Here is a 22,972-nt window from a genome sequence, read left to right as displayed (position 1 = left end):
CCAGAGGGTAAACATTATAGTGAAACAGGACCGATATCAAATCAACAGCAGTGCAATTGTTAACCCACCGATACTTTCTGAAACTGCACGTAGGCCTACATGGGATTTACACCACTTCCATAGGGTTTTATTTTGGCAATTTTTTTTTTTTTTAAAAGCAACTGATATATGAAAACAGCAACTCACACAACTAAATTGCCTGGAGAGATTGTAAACAGAAATGCACTGTACCGTGGTACACAGTCGCAAAGGTGGGAAATCATGAATCTAGGGAAAATCATGCATAAGAACAGCATAAATAGCCTCTATTAACCTGGGGCGCTCCTAGCTTGTACACATTCATACTGTGCCAATGCTTGACGCTTTGTGTTCGGCGCTCGGGTTGTGTTTCATCACAGTTTAATAAGCCTCTATATACTTCTCACTCTGTCTGATTTTTTTAACTGCAAATTATATCAAAAACCAATCATTTGCATCAAGAAGCTGCCTTCCAAGCCTCAATGCGCAAAATACAGTAAAATGTAAAACAAACATAAAAAACATATATTATCATATGTGACTCTGCATCACAAAACAAACTAGAGAAGCACTCCGAGAGCGCAGACCTCCACCAAGCATGCAGCTCTTTTCCACCATTGATCTTGTTTTTCCGTAGAGATATCAGTGATTTCTACCCATCTGTACGCAATTATAGCATTGTGTGCTGAAAGTCACTCGATTTCCCAATATAGAAGCCTTTGTTACGTCATAAACCCTCAGCTGCACGGTGAGCCTCGCCCTAGCAGAAACTAGACCACGCACTTTAGTGCGCGCATGCAAACCTCAATACCTGCAGCTTGAACTCTCAAGTTCATTGACCCTACCTGCCAAAATATCAAAAATCCTTCATAAATTCCCCACAAATTCTCGGATCACTACCAACAGTTAATCGTTTGTTACTTGTGTCATTCCAAACCTTTCCTGCAAGTTTCATCCAAATCTGTTCACTACTTTTTGAGTTATTTTGCACACGGACAAACTAACTACCTGTAACTAATTATCAAACAAACCAACGGTAACGAAAACATAACCTCCTCCCTTGGCGGAGGTAACAAAAAGTTGCACCCTTTGATTTTACGTGAGGACTCGAGAAAGGTGAAATGGGTCAACCAAGTCAATTTTGAGTTTTCCATATTTTCTGAAAGAGCTATTCTTCTTCTACACTATTTTTAGTTCAAGATCATAAATTGAATGGGAAAGTGGTTTTCAGCAGTTTTTCTAAAACCCCTTTTTTGGTAGAGAAGTATGATCAGGTTTTTCTTTGAGGCCACTTTTCATTTTTTTTTTGGAAATCCTCTGCACATCACTCTTCACTTTCAACTCTAATAACTTTTGAAAGAATGATGCTCCTACTTTGAAAGTTGGCATTAATCATGGATAGAATGTGTTATAGAACATGCTCAATATCAGCTTTATACTCCAATATTAAATCCCTTCATTGTTGTTGCTCCAGTGGTTTACATCATGCTTTTTGTCCCATTCATGGCGCAGGTAGCACGGCTTAGTAAAGATTGAGCGCTTGAATATCACACCCTATACTTCAGAGCCTCTTTTCTCAGTTCCAACTTTTCCAGAGTGTGGGTTTAACTAAAAATCCATGTCTGGCGACTTATTGTTTGTTTTGGGGTGCAGGGTCACATATGCTAACAAAGTAACACAGAGCTGTGACTGTGCAAATATATGATTGATAAATTAAATCACACATCATTCCTTTACTCAGATTGAAAATGTTGGTACCGGTACCGCCCGGTACTCCTTCTTCACACATTACGTTGTACTGTGGAAGCGTTTGGGCTGGATGGTCGCAGTTAGTAGGACCTAAAATAAAAACCATTCAGGAGTCGAGAAACTGCCTTTCACGCCTCAATGAGCAAAACAGACTAATTGTAATTCAGTAAAATGTAAACAAACATTAAAAAAAAACATCTAGCTATGACATCTATGTAGATCTATATGTTAACAACACAAAGCTGTGAAGTACGACAGTACTTATCAATTACACATCATATTCCTTTACTCAGTTACTTTTTGTAAAGAATTCACACAACACACTCATAGAATATAAGATGTGTGAGGGGAAAGACGTGTGGACCAATCATTTATAGGCACGGAGCTCACGCTCAGCCTAGCCTGGAGTGGTGGTGACTGCGTATTTATAAAAGGAATGGATGGCGATAATTCTAACGATTTTTCACGTCGAAACTGACACTTACCGCTGTCGACAGGTCACTCATGTAGTTCAGCCGAAATTCCCACAAATGTCCTGCCTTTCTCTCGTAAATCTCGCTGACCGACTGTATACCTTTCTATTCATCAAACCATTCATGCATTCATTGGCTAGCTTACTCCAGCTCTACGTGCTATCGTTTGGATCTTTAATGGTGAAATGAGATCTTTAGACTATAAACGTGCGGGATATATGGGGATCGACAGTGATCAACGGAGTGCAGGTACTAGGTGGCCAAAGATCATCTCGTTTTTTGGTGGTGGCGGTGGCTACACCACCTCACGGGACCATCCAATTGGTACGTGGGTGGGGTGGGGTGGGGGGGGGGGGGGGAGCGGAGTGGGGTTCACGAAGAATTTACTTAGAATACAATGTATTGACTAAAAATTATGTTAGGGTGTGTGTCTTCAATGTTGCTCAACTTTCTAATAGAAGTGAAGATCTTGGAGCCTTTTTTTTTTTCATTTAGCCATTGATAATACCAGATAAAATGAATAACAATTAAATGGAATCATTCTGTAAAGATCATTTTGAAGTAGGGTTGAGGTGATTACGCTTATATGAAATTGAACAGGGAAACAAGTTTTTCAGTCAATCTTTTGACCAGAGTACCGTACTCGATTATACTCTTTTCTTTACGACTTCGTGATTCAGGAATGCAAACGAGGGTCCCCAATTACTGAATAACACACTGATTTTTATTTCATCATTATCATCATTATTATCTGTTTAATTAACTTCTTCGATGCCTTCGCAAGTGTCAAATGCAAAAAAAAAAAAAAAAAAAAAAAAAAAAATCTCCCCCGTGTCAGGAAGAGGCAACCCTACCCAGGGGCGTCACCAGCTTTTTTTCAAGGGGGGTGCGTTTTGACACTAAACGTAACGCGATTTTTTTTTTGGACAGACATTTGGAATATACACTGCAAAAAGTCCGGTGTTAAATAGTGAACACCGAGCTGGTGTTAAATTTTCGGTGCTCATTTATGGTGTTAAATTAACACCTACGGGTGTCATTTCCAAATTTTAAACTGTTTTTTGAAGAGTTTCTTAGTAACTGCACTTCTTGTTGATTTTTAATTTAAACAAGACGATCAAGAATTTTACATTAAAATACTAGATTTTTGAAAAAATGTGAAAATAAATTTACACCAAAGTAACACCAGCTGGTGTGGTCCCTTATTGAAGCTGGACGGGTGTTAAACCATTGATATTAACACCAGCAAATATCAAATCAACACCATGTGGTGTCATTTTTGAATTAACACCAGTACAGTGTCAAAATAACACCAGGTACAGTGTCAAATTAACACCACGCAGTGTCAGGTGAACACTTTTCAACACCATCACAGTGCATTTTTAACACCTGTGGGTGTGGTCCTTTATTGAAGTTTGATCGGTGTTAGATTTAACACCCGTGGTGTTAAATCTAACACCGATGTTTTTACAGTGTATAGGAAGCTCTTGATCCCAGACTTTTAGTGTGTGTTTTTTTTATAGAGAAACCAAGAGGGGAAAGGGCACCGGCATAGCTAGGGAGACCTTTTTGCATTATATTTTTGATGTTGTAAATGGTGAAATTTGATGCAGGTTTTTGCGTGTTTTTATCGACTTGAAACAGTCCCACTTGTTTAAGGTAGCAGTACATATTGATGGAAATTGTTGTTGAACAATGTGCCTATAAATTATATCATTTCAATAAACTTCTTATATTAATTCTTACACTGATGTCATGAACGCGACCGAGCCCGAGCAAGCGGAGCGAGCACGGGGGGAGGGTGTGGGAGGGGGTCAACCCCCCTCCCACGGTTAGAACTGAAATTGCATTTTGATGTTGTAAATGGTGCAATACGATGCATGTTTTTGCTTGTCTCATCGACTTGAAACAGTCCTTGATGTAGATTATTATTGAACAATTTGCCTATAAAATAGTATCATCCAAATAAACTTCCTGTTTTAATATTTACACTGAATATCATGAACGCGGCCAAGCAAGAGCGAGCGGAGTGAGCGAGGGGGAGGATGAGGGAGGGAGTGTTCCCCTCCCACGGTGAGCACTTTTTGCATTTTGATGTTGTAAACGGTGTAATTTGATGCAGGTTTTTTGCTGTTTTATCGACTTGAAACAGTCCCATTTTTTTAAGGTATCACTACATTTTGAAGTAAATTGTTATTGAACAATTTGCCTATAAATGGTATCATTTAAATAAACTTCTAGTGTTAATTCTTACACCGATGTCATGAACGCGACCGAGCCCGAGCAAGCGGAGCGAGCAAGGAGGGAGGTTGTGGGAGGGGGTTGTCCCCCCTATAAATGGATTATGGAATGACGGTGTGAAACGACAAATTACTGGCAGCAACATCAGGAGAATTGCATAACAATTAAATGCGAGCGAGCGGAGCGAGCGAGCTTGAAAATGTTGACATTTTACAGTAAAAAATGCCGTTTGTAGCTAGGCCCTATATTTTTTTCGCTTTGGCATTTCGGGGGGGGGGGCACCGGGCGCAACTGCTGGCAATAACTGGCAGCAATATCAGGAGAATGGCATAACGATTACATGCAAGCGAGCGGAGCTAGCGAGCTTGAAAAAATTTACATTTTACAGTCCAAAAACTGCCGTTTGTAGCCATATTTCTTCGCTTTGGAAATTAAGAGGGGTGGGACGCACCGGGCACAACTGCTGGCAATCACTGGCAGCAACATCAGGTGAATGGCATAACGATTAAATGCGAGCGAGCGAAGAGAGCGAGCTTGAAAATTTTGACATTTTACGCTCCCCAAACTGCCGTTTGGAGCTATATTTTTTCGCTTCGGAAATAAAGGGGGAGGGCGCACCGGGCGCAACTGCCGGCAATTACTGGCAGCAGCATCAGGAAAATGGCATAACAATTAAATGCGAGCGAGCGGAGCGAGCGAGCTGAAAATTTTGACATATTACAGTTCCCAATTAAACTGCCGTTTGTAGCCATATTTTTTCGCTTTGGAATTTGGGGGGGGGGGGGGGCGCACCGGGCGCAACTGCTGGCAATCACTGGCAGCAATATCAGGAGAATGGCATAACGATTAAATGCGAGCGAGCGAAGAGAGCGAGCTTGAAAATTTTGACATTTTACAGTCCCAAACCTGCCATTTGTAGCCATGTCGATTTCATGTCGATTTCACAGTTTACTAACCCTTGAATTACCATTTTGGTAAGTCTTTTCTTTTTTTACCAGCGGATGGGGGTGGGGGCACCCCCGTGGGCCCCCTCCGTAGTTACGCCACTGCTTTTGGGTGAAATAATTGGACAGCTTTCTAACAAAAAAGCAAGAAAATCTTTTCATCGCGGGAATTATGATTATATGGGGTGGGGCAATTGGTGCGCTTGCCTTCCAATATTTTTATGGGGGCAACATTTTTTTCTTTCAAAAGAAAGAAAATTTTCTCTTTTCGTGAATTATTAATTATAGGGGGGGGGGCAAAATTATAATAATTATGCTTGCCTGCCCCTCTAATATTTTTATGGGGGCAACTTTTTTTTTTTGCTGTCAAAAAAAAAGGTAAGAAAATCTTCTCGTCTCTGAAATTATGGAGGGGGTGGGCAAAATGATATACTTACCCCTCCATTCTTTTTTTTTTTTTTTTTGAATGAGGCTAAGGCTCGCACTTGGGCTGGCAATATGGATTGGTCAGAAGTAACGTACATAGACCCTACATGGCCACTTGTAAGTAGCACACGTACATGCAAACGTGTACGTGCTCCGTAAACACTGTATAGAATACTAGTAGATATGTATAAAATCAGTGCTGCCAGAGCCAGGGGTGCGAATTGTTTTTGCCCACGATTTTCTTGTCCCTGGTGCAAAATAATAAAGAAAAGGAATAATTATTTAGCGTCCGGCGTTGAGGTCGCTCGCAGACTGATTTTTTTTTTTTTTTTTTTTTTTTTTTTTTAAGGTCTGAAGGGGGGTGCGTTCGCACCCAACGCACCTCCCCTGGTGACGCCCATGCTACCGCCGCACGTACGCTTCTGTTATTAAATTTTTGATGGAAACAAAAATCGAATAAATGTACTTTCACTGATAGGGTGCATCGGATATCTTAATTTCAAGTCCAAAAATGCAAAAAAAAAAAGCCTTCCTCGTGTGGGATCCCTCCTATCCCCCCCCCCCCCCACCCTTTCCCTATCAATGCACTCACGGATGCTACTTTATACTTTTCTCACTCTTTTGATGGAAAAAACAATTGAAAGTGTCTTATAATACCAAAAGCATGCACTACATCTCTGAATTTCAGGCCTGAATTGGAGGAAAATCTCCCTCGGATGGAAGGGGGCACCCCCCCCCCCCACACACACACTTCCCTGAATAGGACTATAGGCCTATGTATTTTTGTTACCTTTTAAAATAAAAACAAAGAATGAATATTTCACCAATAGGGTGCATCAGATGCAATTAAAATACTCCCACATGTATGTGAGGGGGATTCCCCCATCCACCCCTTTACATTACATTTTTCTTACTCTTTTGATAGAAACAAAAGTTGAGTATCTTACCAAAAGTGTGCACTATATCTCTGAATTTCAGATCAAAAATAAACTCTCTCATGTAGGAGGGGGCATATCCCAATTCATACATCCGCTCCCAGCACTTTTCCCCGAGTATAAATGAATGTTTTTTGGCTTCTTTTTTTTTTTTGGGGGGGGGGGGTATACTAACAAATTCAAATATTTCACTAAAAGGGTACATCAGATCTCTGATTTTGAAATTTGAAAATGCAAAAATCCTCTTTTGTGTGGGAGGAGGCATCTCTCCCATACCCTCCCTCCCCACACTTCCCTGAATATATATCTTTTTGCTACTTTTTTTTTATAGAAACAGTAAACAAATATTGCACCAATAAGGTCCACTGTATATCTGAATATCAAGTCTCAAATGCAAAAAAAAAACTCCCTCGTGTGGGATGACAACCCGTCCTCACTCAGTCGCTATGCACTTATCTTCCAAGTTTTGCCCCCCCCCCCCACAATGACATGGTTTTGATGCCCCTGGGGATGATAGTTCCAATAACTTAATTCAAGAAATGAATAAATCCCACAGAAATTGAAATATAATGCATAATTTGAATACAGAAGTAGATATCTATATTAAATTTTATTTATTTCTTTTCATTTTGTTTTTGTTTTTGTTTTTAACGTACACACCCAAGTGTGTGCGTATCAGGGCCGGCGCAAGGGGGAGGAGTGGCCCCCCACAATACATAGGAACACATGTATATATAGGGTGTAATCACTTGCCCCCCTCACCCCCCCCCCCCCACCCCCCCCCCCCACAAAAAAAAAAAACACACACACACATAAACACACACACTCTTTTTAGACTAAAAAAACAGAAAAATGCAGTTAAGCCTGTAAATGTGTGTGATAACATGTTTACCACTGTTACTCAGCCTGTGGCCAGTACAAAATCAACACATAGCTCTCGACAATGAGATCACAGGATTCTCGCTACCCATTCTATAATATGTGATGACTATTGCCAATCATCCTCGGTCCTCCTCCCCCCCCCCCCCCCCCCCCCCACCAACTCTCCAGTATGGATTTACCCCGGTGATATATACATACATATATGTATATACTGTATATATCTCTCTCTCTCTCCTCTATAAATATATATATATAGATATTGATATATTATATAGATATATATATATATATACATGCATATTTTTATCAACATCAAGTCCACATTCCTCGAAAAGTTCTATTCATTGACAAAATGAAGTTTGTGACTGATCTTACTAAATAATGGAAAAAATTATCTTTTTATTAGTCATACTTTTCCGCCGTAATGTACACACACTGTCATATGTTTATACATATTGAACATGGCCTTTCCTTCTTTTTGTTTTTTTTTCACACATACATCCCAGTCCACTGAAACAAAATCACTCAAATCATGAGTGGGGTAGTCTTGAAGGACTTCATACAAATAACATTTTCAGCCTACAGCCTACGGTGATCAGAAGATAATGCACAGAGAATGAAATGTGATGCAGAATTTTTAGCGATACAGGGGCCATAAAACACTTGACCAGTATTTTCATATGGACATGATTGTAGTTGCCATTGCAGCAGTTATGTAACAAGCAATAAGCCTTGAGAATTTTTAAATCCTGCTATAGAAATGCAATTATTCACAACTTATCAAAATTAATCACCTGTCTGTGTGGATTTGATGCTATTGCATTTGTGTTCAGTAAGATCTGCTGTCTGTAAAAATGGAGGAAAAAAAAGGAAAAACAGGCACACACAAAATGACATGGTTATACAGGGACACACTATGTAAACAAACTGCCTGGGACCACTGAAAAGCCCTCATTAAATTGGCTTGGCATATCATGGATAAAACAAGAGAATTTTAAATGAATCGGAAATGGAAAATGACCTCAAGACAGGAATGTAATTGAGACAGAGTGTGACATTACCTTTTTATTTTTGTACGCATAAATATATACTGGATTCTAGCATTTGTTCACTGGGGGGGGGGGGGGGGGGCATATTCCAGCACCATCCATATGACTATTAAAAAAACCCCAAATGAACATATGTGGTAAGGGGTAAAGTTCTGACATAATACTGACTGTGTGTGTGTATTGGTACTTCAGGCATTGCATTCACAGCGTTCTGATTTGCAAGGACTTCAACATAATCGACAAGATTCTTATGTGCACATAATAATTGACAAGGGTGAGTGATGTTTTTGTTCTAGGTCTGACATCACTAGTATAATGACTGACATCACAAATATTTGAAGTACAGATGTGAAAGCATTTGTCATTTACAGTATACCTTGCTTAACCCCTAAAATGCTGGGGAAGGGGAACATCCAAGGCTATACTCTGTATTTTGCACCCACATTGCATAATTGGCCCGCATGCAACTCTGTTTTCACCCCTGTATTTGACTTTAAATATCTTAAATATCACATAAAACTACAATTGGACTTGTCATGAAAACAGTGCATTCCCGTTATAATGAACATGATTATAACAAAATGCTCGTTCATACAATGAAAAAAAGATTCAGGTCAAAAAGATAATCAGTTGTCTTTCCATGATCATGTACTTCACAGTTCGGCCATAATAAATTTTGATATAATGAAATAAAACAACTGGTCCTGAGGACTTTGTGACAACAGGAGCACACTGTGACATGCAGTGCACTCCCATTTTAAGAACACAGTCACAACAAAATTCTTGTTACAAGGAAGTCAAACTTCAGGTCCCGAAATTATCATCTATATCTTTACATGCTTTACTGCTACAATCAAATTTTGTTATAACGAAAGAAAAACTGCTGGTCCCTAGGACTTCGTTACAACAGGAGCTGCCTGCAGTCTGGTAGAGTGCACTTGAGTTTGTGCACTGTTTATCTGATATTGTATGTTAATTGTTTGCATGTACCAATGAGAAAGGAAAAGGTAGCTTTTATTCTCACTTTGGCAGCTGAGAAAGATAAGGGCATTAAGTTGCTACTAAAGCCATAGTGTTCAAGGCACCTTCGTGCCTTTCTCATTCTCAACCGACTTTATCTGTCCAAACTGCATCCATGTTTCCATGGTAACAGCTCATCCATGAGCCCAAGGAGCCACTGTGGTATCTTGCATGTCCAACTGTGAGGAGATTCATAGGCTGAGAATCACTTGGTCCTGTTTTGCAGGAGAAGATCTACTGCCTGGGCCAGGTTGTCTACAAAGCCATCAGGAGTGACATCTGGATGCTTCTCATCACTAGGTCTACAAAGAGAAAAAAAAAAGAAATTAAGAACATAACTTTGATACACACACCTCGATACTGAAGAAATGGCACTTTGTATCTATTGGGGACACCACATGCTACAGATGTCAACTACAGTGTATTATCATTATCAACATGTCCGTTGCACAACAATTTCTACGCTGCAACAACACTAAAAATGGAGAAATACAGGACTGGAGACTACATCTAAAAAGAAAGCAAGCCTGCTCCTCCTCCCAATTCTTGATATGTATATATGCTTCAGAATGCAAGTCACAGCATTGAAGCCTACCAAAATGAGAAACAGTATCAATTACCATTGCACATTAACTTCGGGAAATGTTTGTCTGCTGGACTTAACAATGTCAGAATATTTTGAGGTACCGCCAATATGCAAGGCACCATTGCAGAGCACTCTGGGAGAGCTCAGTAAGATTGTCGGATCCAGGGGGGTGTTTCATCAATATAGTCAGCGCTGACAAGTTGTCAGCACTGACTATTTCAGTAAAATACTTGGTTTTGATTGGTTGAGACGCTCTTGTCACTGACTGTTACTATGGTAATTGTCAGCGCTGACAACTTTCGTCAAACCGTGCCCTGTTGTCTAGCTTGTGCCTTGGTCAAAATACAATGCAATGCAATCAATGGCTGCACTACGCTCATTACTAACTCTTCCTTATTTTGAATTCAGCGTAAAAAGAGTTTACAAGTTTTCAATTTGACTGATTTGCAACCATACAGAATTGTAAAGCAATGCCATACAGAAAATATATAAATCAAATCAAAGTCGTCACTGTGTTCTGGTCACACAATGTTAGGAAAAGAAATCTTCAGAAATATCTCTGAATGAAAGAAATGACTCGGGTCAGTTGGTTGGCAAGCTCAAGTTGGTTGGTTGGGTCAGCTGATTGAAGCTCAACGTACACTATACAACTTTCGGTTGAAAAAAATGACAGATTTTGGATCCGAAATAAATCACAATAGCTTTAGAATAAACACACTTGTTTATTTCAGATCCAGAGTCATAAAGTGACAAGCAGTGCTTTTCCCCCAACTCATCCCAGTCACATAATATATACAAATGTTGTTTGCGCGTTGGTCTGGCAAACAAGATGCAGCCCAGACAGGATCCAACTTTGCTACAAAGTCACCCCACAATGCATCTGAAACAGGGTTAGCCTGAAGGCATTTGCGTATTGGCGGTACAACGAATAGACAATCAAAATCCCCCCCCCCCCCCATGTGAAAGTGTAAACAACAAGAACATATGAAGGAAAACATATAGGCCAAGCAGAAATGGTTCCAGTATCATTGTACCTTGTCAAATGATAAAATGCTGCTTGTTACCAAAATATGCAGACATTGAAGCAATTAGCAACTAAAGATTCTTATAAAATGGGTTCAAGAATGTAGCCAATAGAAAGCGCTGAAATGAGTCACATGTGCTTTGGTTATTCTAGTCCCATTGCACTGCGTGTTAAATCCTATTGCCGATCGTCTGTGCGCGCGGCGGCTCCTTTGAATTGCAATACGCACTGTCAATCCTGTAAACAACTTCTAGTTCGGGCTGCCGGCCAGCCGGCCTTTCTTCCCTTGTGCAAATGTGGCGTACATACACCATACGTACAGTACAGTAGACCAAGCGTTGTGGGACCGGACGCGTACATAGAGTCACTTTGAAGGGCAAATCCAACGATTTAGCAGGTTAATTCTCACGCCGTTTTCAAAGTATGTTGTCTAGTAGGCCTATATGAGGAGTCTATATCAAGTCTTTAAGGTAAAGGGTGCATATTCTATGTAAAATAAGTAAGTTTTCATGCGGGAACTTTAGTGTCCGGAAACCCAACCCCAATCATACTTATATGTGCGGGATTTCTGAGTGCGACGTGTGTAAATGTTTGGGACGAACATCTTCGGACGTCTTGACCCACAAAGGTACTTGAAAAACGCTGAAAAATGCTGTTAGTTTTCGAATTTTCGACCTATTTTATAAAACAAATGATGCACAGGATTATTTCGTGGCATTAGTGGAGGCGTATAGCGCACTCGAGGATATTTACAATTGTGAAACATGCACGAGGCGAAGCCGAGTGCATGTTGCACTACATTGTAAATACCCGAGAGTGAGCTATACGCCTCCACTAACGCACTCTATCCTGTGCATCATTTGTATAATATCTTCTTCAGTTATGGAGAAGGTGAGGAAGGTGGATGCCACAAAAATGAAGAACATGAACAAACTGAGGAGGAGATCTGAGATATGAATACCTGAACTTTCCTGTCCTGACTTGAAGTCCTCTCAGACCACACTTTTGTGCCCCTCCAACGTCATTGACGATGTCATCTCCAACCATGACTGCCTGCAATGATGCCCATCAAGGCAACATGATAGAAGACAGAAGCCTGTGATAGAGATAACCACTCCCTACCCTCTGCCATAAAAAAAAAAATCAATGATTCTACTGCCACAAAGTTAACCAAAATGGCTCTGCTGCTGATGCAATTACTTTATGTGTCATATTCATATATGTGGCTCTCCGTTACACTTTATAGTAATGAAGTTCGGTTTTTACCACTAAGTACTGACATTTGATCAGTTTTGCACAGGGAATATTTTACAACCTTTCTTTTTCATTGAATTAAAACAAAACAGCTCCTCTCCCCCCCCCCCCCAAAAAAAAGGACAATCATTATGTTAAGCTTTTACTGGGCAATGGCTAGCATTCAACATTCTATGTTTGGCTGCCACTGAGCTTGACCTTTGACCCAGCTCATTTCAAGCAACTGATAGTAAAATCTTATTATTTTCTTGTATACATTAGGACAATTCCCCCTACGATGACAACTCTCTCCCCAATACTTAACTTCCCAATGATAGGAGTGTTGCAACTGATTCAGTGCTTATTTCAGTTGATGTAGGGCAATTTGTCAATCAGTTGCAATGAAAACATCTCGACGGAAGAATTATGAATTTTAGTAATTATGCAGAACCCGCTGCATGCTATAAGGATTGGAACCAACACTTGCTGTCGGGCGGAAGCTCAGTGGTCTAGGGGAGATGATGCCTGTCCAAAGATCAGGAGGTCGAAGGTTCAAATCCAGCTCGAGTTTGTACGCCCATGATTTTTTTATCATGGCTACTACTATTACAAACACTGATCAATTCACCGACTATTTACGTCGATGTAGGACAATTTGTCAATCAGTTGCAATGAAAACATCTTGACGGAAGATTTCATGAATTTGATAGGAGTGCAGTCGTTGAAGGGAAGCTCTGTGGATGGAAGATATATCTGGTGGATATTATCTGAGAGTATCACGTGGTATACATGTCTATGATAGAAGATGACAAAACTGACAAATTGTATCCAAGAAATGCTTTTCATAATATCTTTGAGTTGCTCCTAACACAAGTTTGCCTTAAATCAGTGGCTATGACATCCAATCAACTATACATAAATATAGAAGAGCTTCAAGTCTGTATTTTTTGTTTGTTTGTTTGTTTTTTCAGCATTGATGCTTACATTTTCTGGCTTAATTCCCATATCCTGGATAGCACCCAGGAAGAAGTTCCTATCCGGCTTTCCGACCACAATGGCCTCACAGCCTACTGCAAACTGCAAAGAAACAGAGTAAAATTGGTATTGCATTTAGCAAGGTTCACAAAAAAGCAGGTTTTAACTACAGTAACTGTGGACACTAGAGAAGTGTTGAAATATACAGCCGTTTGCCTAACACTACTGCAAATATCAGCGACTGGAGTGCACTAAAACGAGGACTCAGCTCACTTCCTATCACTCTAAGCCATCAATCTGGCTTTGAGGCAGATTGTCCCAGTGTCACATACAAATTTGACATTTCTGATACAGCAAACCATTCCCAAGGATTGCTCTCGCATGCAAGATACCCATGCACACATCACTCACCAGTGTAAGTGCACAAGAGTGCAGCATACCATACCACTTGATCTCACTAGCAACTGTAACAGATGACACCATCGAACGCTAGTTACACTATCCTGTACAGTATGAAGGATCATGCACATTATTGTGAACTCAGTAATACTGTGCTGCGGCAACCTCCGTAAAAAGAGTGATATTTTGCTGTATTTGTGCTATAATTAAAGTCAAGGTCAAAATCTTCTGCGGAACTCTCTACCCATTCCAATTAGTAATTGTAACAACCTTGATACCTTCAAATCTACACTGATCAAGAATGAAGACCTATTTTTGCACATAACCTTGTGAATGATGTGCGACAAATTGTGGAAGCTGGGCACCCTTGAATATTCCACAGATAAATTACGCAATATAAATGCTGTTCATCATGATCATCATACAACTAATTGAATAAGTGAGGAAAAGCTTCATTTTCATAGTTTCTGCAAAAGTATCTTACCTCCAGAGCTTTTGTAAAGGGACCAACATCCAACATGAGGTGTCCTCCATGTTTGTAATATCTCCTGCAGAGTACCAATGATCAAATTATTTGATGCGAAGTTAAACACTTTTTCAGTTACTGACATGCGAAAGATTTTGAAGGATACATACTGCATAGAAATACTTGTTTTATACAAACAAAATTCTTAACTCTTTATGTGCCACAGTCGCGTGCCCAATTCAGTTGACAGGTTGCCAACATTGCATATTTTGTTCAAATACCTATCTATGCATAAACCGATTAATAATTTGCAATATAACATCATACACTGAAAGCATCACAGTCACATAAAATTTAATACCACAGTAAAGCTTGCAATTTCCTCTACAACATTCCTCACTGCATTTCTGGCATAAATGCTTCTATAAAAAGTTATTATGGCAGGAATATGTTTGAATTTGTGCATGAAAGTTTGAATGTACATTGCAAGATGTTATGGGGCTATAGTGCATTACCATCGTATGCTAGTGTATGCATTATACCACAAACAAATTCTGGAAATTTGAAATCTGAAACTCATGCTGCCATGTAGATAGGCTATTTAACTCAAATCAGCAAAGTGATCATTTTCCTAATAAATCTCTCACCCAGCTCCCATGGAGATGAGAATAGGGGGCTTCATTTCAAGTAGTTGTCTAAATGCAGCATTCATCGTCTCATAGTTGAAGGCATCGCTGGCATCGCCGACCACGACGCAGGTTGCCTGGGCTCCCGGATCGAGAGCACCGAACTCTGGCAGGACATCTGGAAAACAGACAGACAAAAATGATGCACTGTTGCTTGATGCAAGGCAGGGCTAACATGGAATACTACAGAGAAAAATCACCCCAAAACAGGAAAGTCATAATTGTGCCACTGTCAAGTGGATGTGCTTTAAAGACAGGGTCAAGGGTTCAGGCTCTATAATGGCCCTTGATGTGCCCTTGAGCAATGAGCATGTGTACACTGTAGTGGCGGTCTGGCAGAAATGCTCATCACAGAGTATAGAGAGTATACTAGGTGCTGATAAGTCCAGCGATTAAGGCAATGATAATAAGTTGTAAAGCAGAGTGAACACTTTGAGCAATAGTGGAAAATTCTGCAAAACAATTACTGTTATCATTGGCAATAACTTATAATCGCGCTCTCTCCTTTTTGCTAGTGCAATAATGTCCATTATCTGATTCATGATGGGCCGTAACTTATTCAAAATCATTCATATCCAATTTCAACATCAATATATGTGATGACATCAAGCGATAAGAACATTGTGAAAGAGTACATAATATCAGCAATAATCTCTTATTTTATTCAGAAAAAGTGAAATTGTTTAATTTTTTGAGAAGCAACCCAAATTAAAGTCTAATGTTGTTCAAATTTTTACAAACTTCTAACCCGGAACAGAGATGATCCCTTCAGCCTAACTTGTGGCTAATCAAAAACTAAATCTCACTGCCACATCTCATTTGGGATGAGAGGGCACAATTATCTATTTATTTATTTCCAGTTCTATTTATCCCCGATAGCCTCGTCAGTTATAAAACTGCTTTCAATGAGGGTCTTGCAGATGGGTAAAACATAAAAATACAATGTACATGACATTTAAAAGTAAAAGTTTAAAGATAAAATTGCAACTCACAAAACATGGATTCAAAGCATGATTACACATGTTGAAAACATCAAAGTTAAAATGTCTTTGAACATGATCAATAATGCATCATTAAAATATGTTATATAACACACACAATTCTACAATTATTGCACATTAATTTCCATAAGTCAATTATCAAAAATTGTGATAGTTAGTTTCCAAATCAACAACTACACAATGCAATGGCTTTGAAACAAACAGTGTCCCATCAACGTTCCAATTATTGAGCAATCTCTCGTACTGAGGCTTAAAAATATTGTATACGTCAGTCTACTAACGTCCATGGATATGAGATAACTGCTTATAATAAGTCTTGTAACTTGAAATCATTAAGGATGCCTAAATATCTTACCAGGATGAACAAGTAAGTGTGGGGTGAGACCTCGCGTCTTCATCAACTGGCATGCGGCTGGCGCTGGAGCAAACACCTCCTCTGCAGAGAGCTCAAACCCCAACTTTTGCAGTTTGTCCACCAGCTGCTGGCATGTGCACTGTGTCTCATTGGTGCAAAAGCGAACTTTAACCCCTGATGCTTTCAACCTGATTGGATGATGAGAAGGAAATGGCAAAGGAGAAAAAACAAAAACATAAATTTAAAAAGCTTCCAATTTCTACTGTCTGAATAATCTACAGTCACAGTGATAATGATGCCAATCAAATGCAGCCTCCCAAACTTCAAGCAATCCTGATAATTTGTCCGGTTGCCATCATAATAAAAACTGAATTTGAAACATATTCATACAGGATCAATAGTCTTGGGTAAAATGGGGGTGAGGATGGTTGGTTAGATACTGAGCAGAACTTTTAGGAGCAATGCTGCCAACCCTGAGAACTGCCTTAACCATTCATCGTTTTTGTACAATCTACAGATATGACAAAGTAGTAATACTCTGCTACATCTATGGGATTCCTTAATACTACATGATTTCATTTATCAACAACATGCACACCAGTTCCTTACAAAGGCGATTCTAAAGGCAAAGTTAGAATATCTGCCTTGCTTTGGCTTTATATTAGCAAAACTATTAACTCTGTATGTGCCGTGTTTGCACACCTGACTCAGTCGATGGTGTGCTAAGTTCACATATTTTGCTCAATTGTTCAAATCTGCCAAATCCACCTATAAATCACCAAATGACGCAATACAATAAAACTTGACTCGTGATTCCATTCCTCTCATATGTAGCTGGAAATTGTGTGGTGATTAAATATCAAGCAGTTTCCTCTATTGGATTTGAAAGTAAACTCTTAGTTTCTGTCACTGTTTTGTGTGCAAAAGCCATGCCTGGACAATAATGTAGCTACTGGCCATTCAAAGGAAAAATAATCATAGATTTCTCAGATATTCACATCATAGCAAAGCTTGGCATTCTCTCTACGACTTTGTTCATTGCATGTCCAGCGTATAAACAAAAATATATAAAGTTGAATGGATTTGATAAATAGAATGTTTTCCGAAAGCATGTCTATGTTGCGGTCTCAGATTAATGTGGCGCACAGGGGGTTTAGTATACAGAGTTAAAGTAAACATACACCATTGGCTGCTATGAAAATTGGTTTCACAGACTTCTCTTGCTCACTAAACTTGATCTCAGCAAGACAATTTCCGACTCACCTTTTGACAGCATCTATCGAGCCAGGTATGGGAACTCCGCCGTCATCACCGCTGTTGTACAGCACTCCCGTGATGTCAAGTAGGACACCCTCTATGTCAGCGCAATTCTGATACCAAGGAGCAGATGTCATGGTGATGCCATATAATAATCCTTCTCCTGGGAAATGAAGAAAGATAAATAGTTTAAACAGCAACACCTTCACAACAAAAAGAGCATCCTTAACCAAATAGAATTGGGAGGAGATTGAGAAATAACTTAGTCTCAAAACAGTGAAAAACACCCTGATAGTTAATCTTTACTGGTAGTGTTAGGAGGACCATTAACCCATTCCCCACAGGAACCTGGTGGCCTGTGTATTAGAGGGGATTTCAGAATTAGTAAGAAATGGTAATTCATGGTAAATAATGGGGGAGTGGTGAAAATGAAATAGTAACTACATTCCTTTGAATGTCCCTTCATTCAAGAGAAGCTACAATGTACCGGTATTCAAGATATTAATTACCATGACATGTGAGAAATCAGACTGCAGACATGCACTTACAAGGTATCATGCTACGAAATATTTCAAAGGGCTTGAAAAATTAAAGGGATCGTACAGTTTTGGTTGAGACCTAATTTCAGGTTTCTAACATTTTTTGGTGAGATAATGAGAAACCTCTTATGAAATATGAAAGAGCATGTGATTTTATGAGGAATTCTACATTTATTTGATGAAAATTGGTTTTGAAATGGCCGAGATATTAAAAAAAGGGCAATTCTGATAAAGTGTGGGACCCACACTTTATTACGATTGCTTTGTTTTACTTTGTTTTTGGATGTTTCAGTCATTCCAAACCCGATTTTCATCAAATAAACTTTGAATTCCTCTTAAATTGGTATGCTCTGTACTATATCATAAGTGTTTTGTTGATATCTCACAAAAATTTAAAAGCCCAATTCTCATCTCCACCAATACTGTACTATCCCTTTAAGCATTTGCATCAGCTACCATAGATTCTGTCATACAGGTACATGTTATATGAGTTCTATATCACAGACATAATGTGGAATAATTATTATGACTACACAGCCAAAAAAAATGTTCACAGTATACAGTGCAGCACATGGGCAATGACAGCTTAAGCATCTCATTCAAATAATCAGCTCTAAATTAATAATGTACATGTACCTTGCACATGTACATGGTCCCTTGAAACATGAGGACCAGATTATAATCTTGATCTCAGCTGTCAGGCTTTCATTGTGAAGCATTCACTTAACCAGTGACATCATAATCACAGGGAGAAGTGAGTACAAATAAGAGATTGCTGGTGAATGAGGTGGGAACAACAAACAAGAAAGGCAGTGTTTACAACCAGTCAACCACACGCATACCACACATGTGTAGACATTGACCAAAAGATCGGTATCTTGTCGGGGATATCACTATGTTCCACAGAGACTGCACGCTGCGTCTGTCTTCACGGAATCAGAGGAGAGCCGTGTCAAACAACGATAAAAAGCTCCTCCGGACAGACTGATTTTTCTGTCTAACTGTTAAGTGCAAATTTATACACTGCCAACAAGAAAGCCTGTACAATCGTGCACTGCACTGCTCACTGCAGAACTACAACAGATCAAAGAGATGAGACACCATGTTGTCTATTATCATTAACTGCCACCAGCCCCAACGTGAAGGGCAGTATAACGTACTGTGTACAAGGAGTCAATCATGTCAATGTCAAGTATCAAAACTCAATGCGATCGTAAAATTCGCTTTGTGTTTGTTCTGTGTTGTGGGTCACAGCAGCAGCGACCCCAACACGTACCGAGTACTCTTTGTAGTCTCAGTCTGGTGGCCCCTGGCCTCCAGGGCCACCGGGCCCGGACTTAGGCTCCTGGTCTTGGGCCCAGCCTTGGGCCCCTAGCCTTGGGACTCTGGCCCGGACTCTGGCCCCCGGCCCGGCCTCGGGCCTCGCCCCAGCTCGGGCTTAGGCCTTGGGTCCAGCCTTGGGTCCAGCCTTTGGCCCAGCCTTTGGCCCGGCTTTTGGCCCCAAACCCTACTGTACATTGTAAATGGTTTACATATGTGTAGCCAAACTTGTCAAATAATACCAGGTCCTCTATGTTAATTGTTATGGTGTAAATCCTGTGTAAGTTTATATTGTCTATAGACGATATGTACATTGTCAATTGTCTGTTTGCAAGCCGTTGGCTACAGTTACGTCTGTTCACATTGCAATTGTCCTTTTGACAGAGAAAAAAAAATGCAAACATTGCACAATGGCCAATGGGACATGCTTCATCATATGGTTTAATTCTCATGAACATGCCCTTGAACCTCGAACTTTGTGAAGTTTTAATCTCTTTCAGCAGCTCTCTGACCTTGTTGACCTTGGAACAAGAATCTATCCGGGATGGGCAGATTGGTAGAAATGATGACCGTTACAATTACAAATACAGGCTCTCGCCTCGATCTCAAAAGGTCTGACGGATTATCGCTATTAAAGGACAAGTTCACCTTCATATACATGTGGATTAAGTGAATGCAGCAATATTAGTAGAACAGCGTATCAGTGAAAGTTTGGGGAAAATCGGACAATCCGTTCAAAAGTTATGCATTTTTAAAGTATCTGCGTAGTCACTGCTGGATGGGAAGACTACTACAGTGTATGACGTCATATGCGTACAACCCTATAAAGAAAATAAAAAGAGAATTTCACAAAACTTTACTTTTTGAATACAGTGCACATTTCTTTGACTTGTTACTAACATATGTTAAGGGTAATATTATTCCCCCTTACTTCTGAAAGAGAGAAGTCAAGTGTTCTTTTGTTATGCGAGAAAAGTGAAAATATGATGAATTTTCTTTATTCTTTCTTTATATCGTTGTACTCATGTGACATCACAAGCTATAGTAGTCTTCTCATCCAGCCATGAGTGAGCAGAAACTTCAAAAATTCATAACTTTTGAACGGATTGTCCGATTTTCCTCAAACTCTCACTGATGTGTTCTACTAATATTGCTGCATTCACTAAACCTGCATGTCTATGAAGGTGATAGACCTAGGTCCACAAGCCAGGGCAGCAGCCAGCCAGAGATTAAAGAGAGAGAGGCCTGAGCCAGCACAGCAAGCAGCGGAGTTCAGCGGATCTACTGATACTAGACAGGCGTGAACGCCGAGCGATGCCCGACAGCGATGCAGAGCCAGATGCGGTGGCCGCCCACTGCCACAGTTCACACCACACAGTCCGGCCCAATTATATCCTTCACTGTATGCTCATTCTGCATCATGTGTAAAAACTAATACGATATCAATGAGAATAAAGGGGGCTATACCGCTTACCAGCATCAAACTTTTCCTGCAAGCAAGACAAATACTCCTCGACTTACAAGTAAAGTTGGTAGGCACCACACTCACGTAGTTGTAGCTACTTGAGACACGTTATTATTTACCTCAAACCCCCGGCCAACCACACATACAGGCAGTGTTACCTTGTTGTTGCTGTTGTTGTTATTTTGATTCGCAGGCGCGTGCCCAGGGTATGTAGCGCCACAGTTAAATAGAACCTCTTTGTTTGGAACCCAGCACTGCTGAAACCGCGCTGGCGGGGCAAAGAGGAGGGGGGCAAAGAGGAGGGGTGCAAAGATCAGAGATCGACTGGATGGTAGGAATTCGAACTTACCAAGTCTCAGAAACAACATTTGTGTGGTTTGGTGCTGTTTACGTGTTGTTACGATAATATCGTTTGATGCGCATTGTTTTTTATTTCTGCGGTATTTTCAAAAGCTTCGTAATGATCGAGGCCATACTTCCTTGCCTAAATATTCAAATACAGTATAGGTATCATATGAATGACGCGAAAATATTTAAATATACATGACAAATCGATTACTGATTAATGACAAGATGAAATGCCGCTTTTCTGAGATTTGCCATTGTTACCTCCGCCAAGGAAGGACGTTAAAGTTTCATCTGCGTTTGTTCGTTTGTTTGTCTGTTTGTCTGTTTGCCAAATAATTCAAAAAATGAGAACGGATTTGAATGAAACTTGCAGGGAAAGTTGATAATGACGCAAGGAACTGATAATTTGATTTAGGTAGTGATCCGGCAATTTTTATGAAAATTACAAGTATTTTTTTTTTCTTTCGGCAAAAGGGTCAATGAACTTGAGTATTTGAAGTTTGCTCACTGCACGCACTAATTCAAAAGTGCATGTGTGACGTAGGTAAAATGCTTTTATATTGGGAAATTTAGCGATTTTTAATATGTGGATGGGTGGAACTAATCGAGCTGCTTGGCGGAGGTCTGAGCTCTCCGAGTGCTGTTCTAGTGGTATTTTTCTGATTTCTTGCGAATTTACCCAACAGTGACTCTGTGAGTCCCTCTCAACTGTCTTCAATCTAGACCTTGTCTACACACATGCATTTGTTGATACAATCTGTAGGCCCTATATTTTTTACTTTTCATGCATTCACGTTGTGCGCATAAAGCTATAGGCCCATATTGCGTTGAGATAGAGAAAAACTAAGATAGACATGGAAACATTAAAATGGGTGCAATTTATAACAATGATAAGATATGATAATTGTGTACAAAAATTTCCCTGTAAGACGATGCGGGTTATAGGGATGTCTTGCCGTATTAGTGCACAATTTGCTTCGATCGTTAAGAGCGTAACTGAACATTTTCATTAAAGAATTCACAGTGACTGCAGTTATAAAACATTCTTTCCTTGTTTAGGTGGGTATAGATTTGAAGAGTTTGGACATATTAGGCCTATATAGATGTGATTTCAGCGTTTTCGGATTATGGAAGTCGGATCATGGGGTGCGTTCGAGCGCCGCTCCTAAAGCGAACTGTACCCGTACCGTAGCCGCGCCAGAGGAGCGTTCGCGCTCCTAAAGTGTACCGTACCGTACTGTACCGAGCCAAAAGTGGACCACTTCCCGATGTGCTCCAAAAGCGTAGCGTACCAAAAGTTCGCTGTAGAAAGCATGCGCGTATCATGCGCATACGTCACAACGCAAAAACATCATTCTCTTTGTTCGGGACAGCTGCAAGTAGTTCAAGCGCCAGGTGCATGACATTCTTGCTACAAAAATGCGTGACCTTTTCTAAAAAATAAGTGGTTGAAAGTTGAAAGTTGAAAGTTGCGGAGATACGCTTTCTCGACAGAGCGCTCGAACGCTCCAAATCTGGCACAGTTCGGTACGGTACGTTTTGGTTCAGTTCGCTTTGGTTCACTTTAAGAGCGCTCGAACC

At 40.1% G+C, this 22,972-nt stretch overlaps 1 protein-coding gene across 2 annotated transcripts; it reads right to left on the bottom strand.

Annotated features, from left to right (window-relative positions):
- Nucleotides 1-9,833: 9,833 nt before the first annotated feature.
- Nucleotides 9,834-21,173, bottom strand: LOC139708173 (phospholysine phosphohistidine inorganic pyrophosphate phosphatase-like). 2 transcript variants are annotated; one of them, XM_071620148.1, is made up of 8 exons: nt 21,100-21,173; nt 17,726-17,882; nt 16,463-16,650; nt 15,068-15,224; nt 14,439-14,502; nt 13,565-13,657; nt 12,309-12,400; nt 9,834-10,039 (listed from the first exon to the last, which is right to left on the bottom strand). In XM_071620148.1, exons 2-8 carry the CDS (start codon nt 17,854-17,856, stop codon nt 9,943-9,945), a joined length of 822 nt encoding a protein of 273 aa, XP_071476249.1. In that variant the 5' UTR covers nt 17,857-17,882; nt 21,100-21,173; the 3' UTR covers nt 9,834-9,942. The 2 variants fall into 2 exon arrangements, with proteins under 2 accessions (XP_071476249.1, XP_071476248.1); XM_071620147.1 differs by having other exon boundaries at nt 21,053-21,147.
- Nucleotides 21,174-22,972: the final 1,799 nt, after the last annotated feature.

The sequence above is a fragment of the Diadema antillarum genome, unplaced genomic scaffold (assembly GCF_040938485.1).
Source record: "Diadema antillarum isolate AM-2024a unplaced genomic scaffold, OU_Dant_1.0 seq00001316_RagTag, whole genome shotgun sequence".
In the NCBI taxonomy this organism is placed as follows: Eukaryota; Metazoa; Echinodermata; class Echinoidea; order Diadematoida; family Diadematidae; genus Diadema; species Diadema antillarum.
The sequence above is the reverse complement of the archived record's forward strand: the minus strand, read 5'-3'. Positions and strand labels throughout refer to the sequence as shown.

Coding starts and splice junctions, on each gene's coding strand:
- LOC139708173 (XM_071620148.1), bottom strand. CDS start 17,856: ATGACATCTGCTCCTTGGTATCAGAATTGCGCTGACATAGAGGGTGTC. Junction 14,503..15,067: donor CTCATCTCCATGGGAGCTGG/GTGAGAGATTTA, acceptor GGTACTCTGCAG/GAGATATTACAAACATGGAG. Junction 13,658..14,438: donor CCTTTACAAAAGCTCTGGAG/GTAAGATACTTT, acceptor GTTTCTTTGCAG/TTTGCAGTAGGCTGTGAGGC.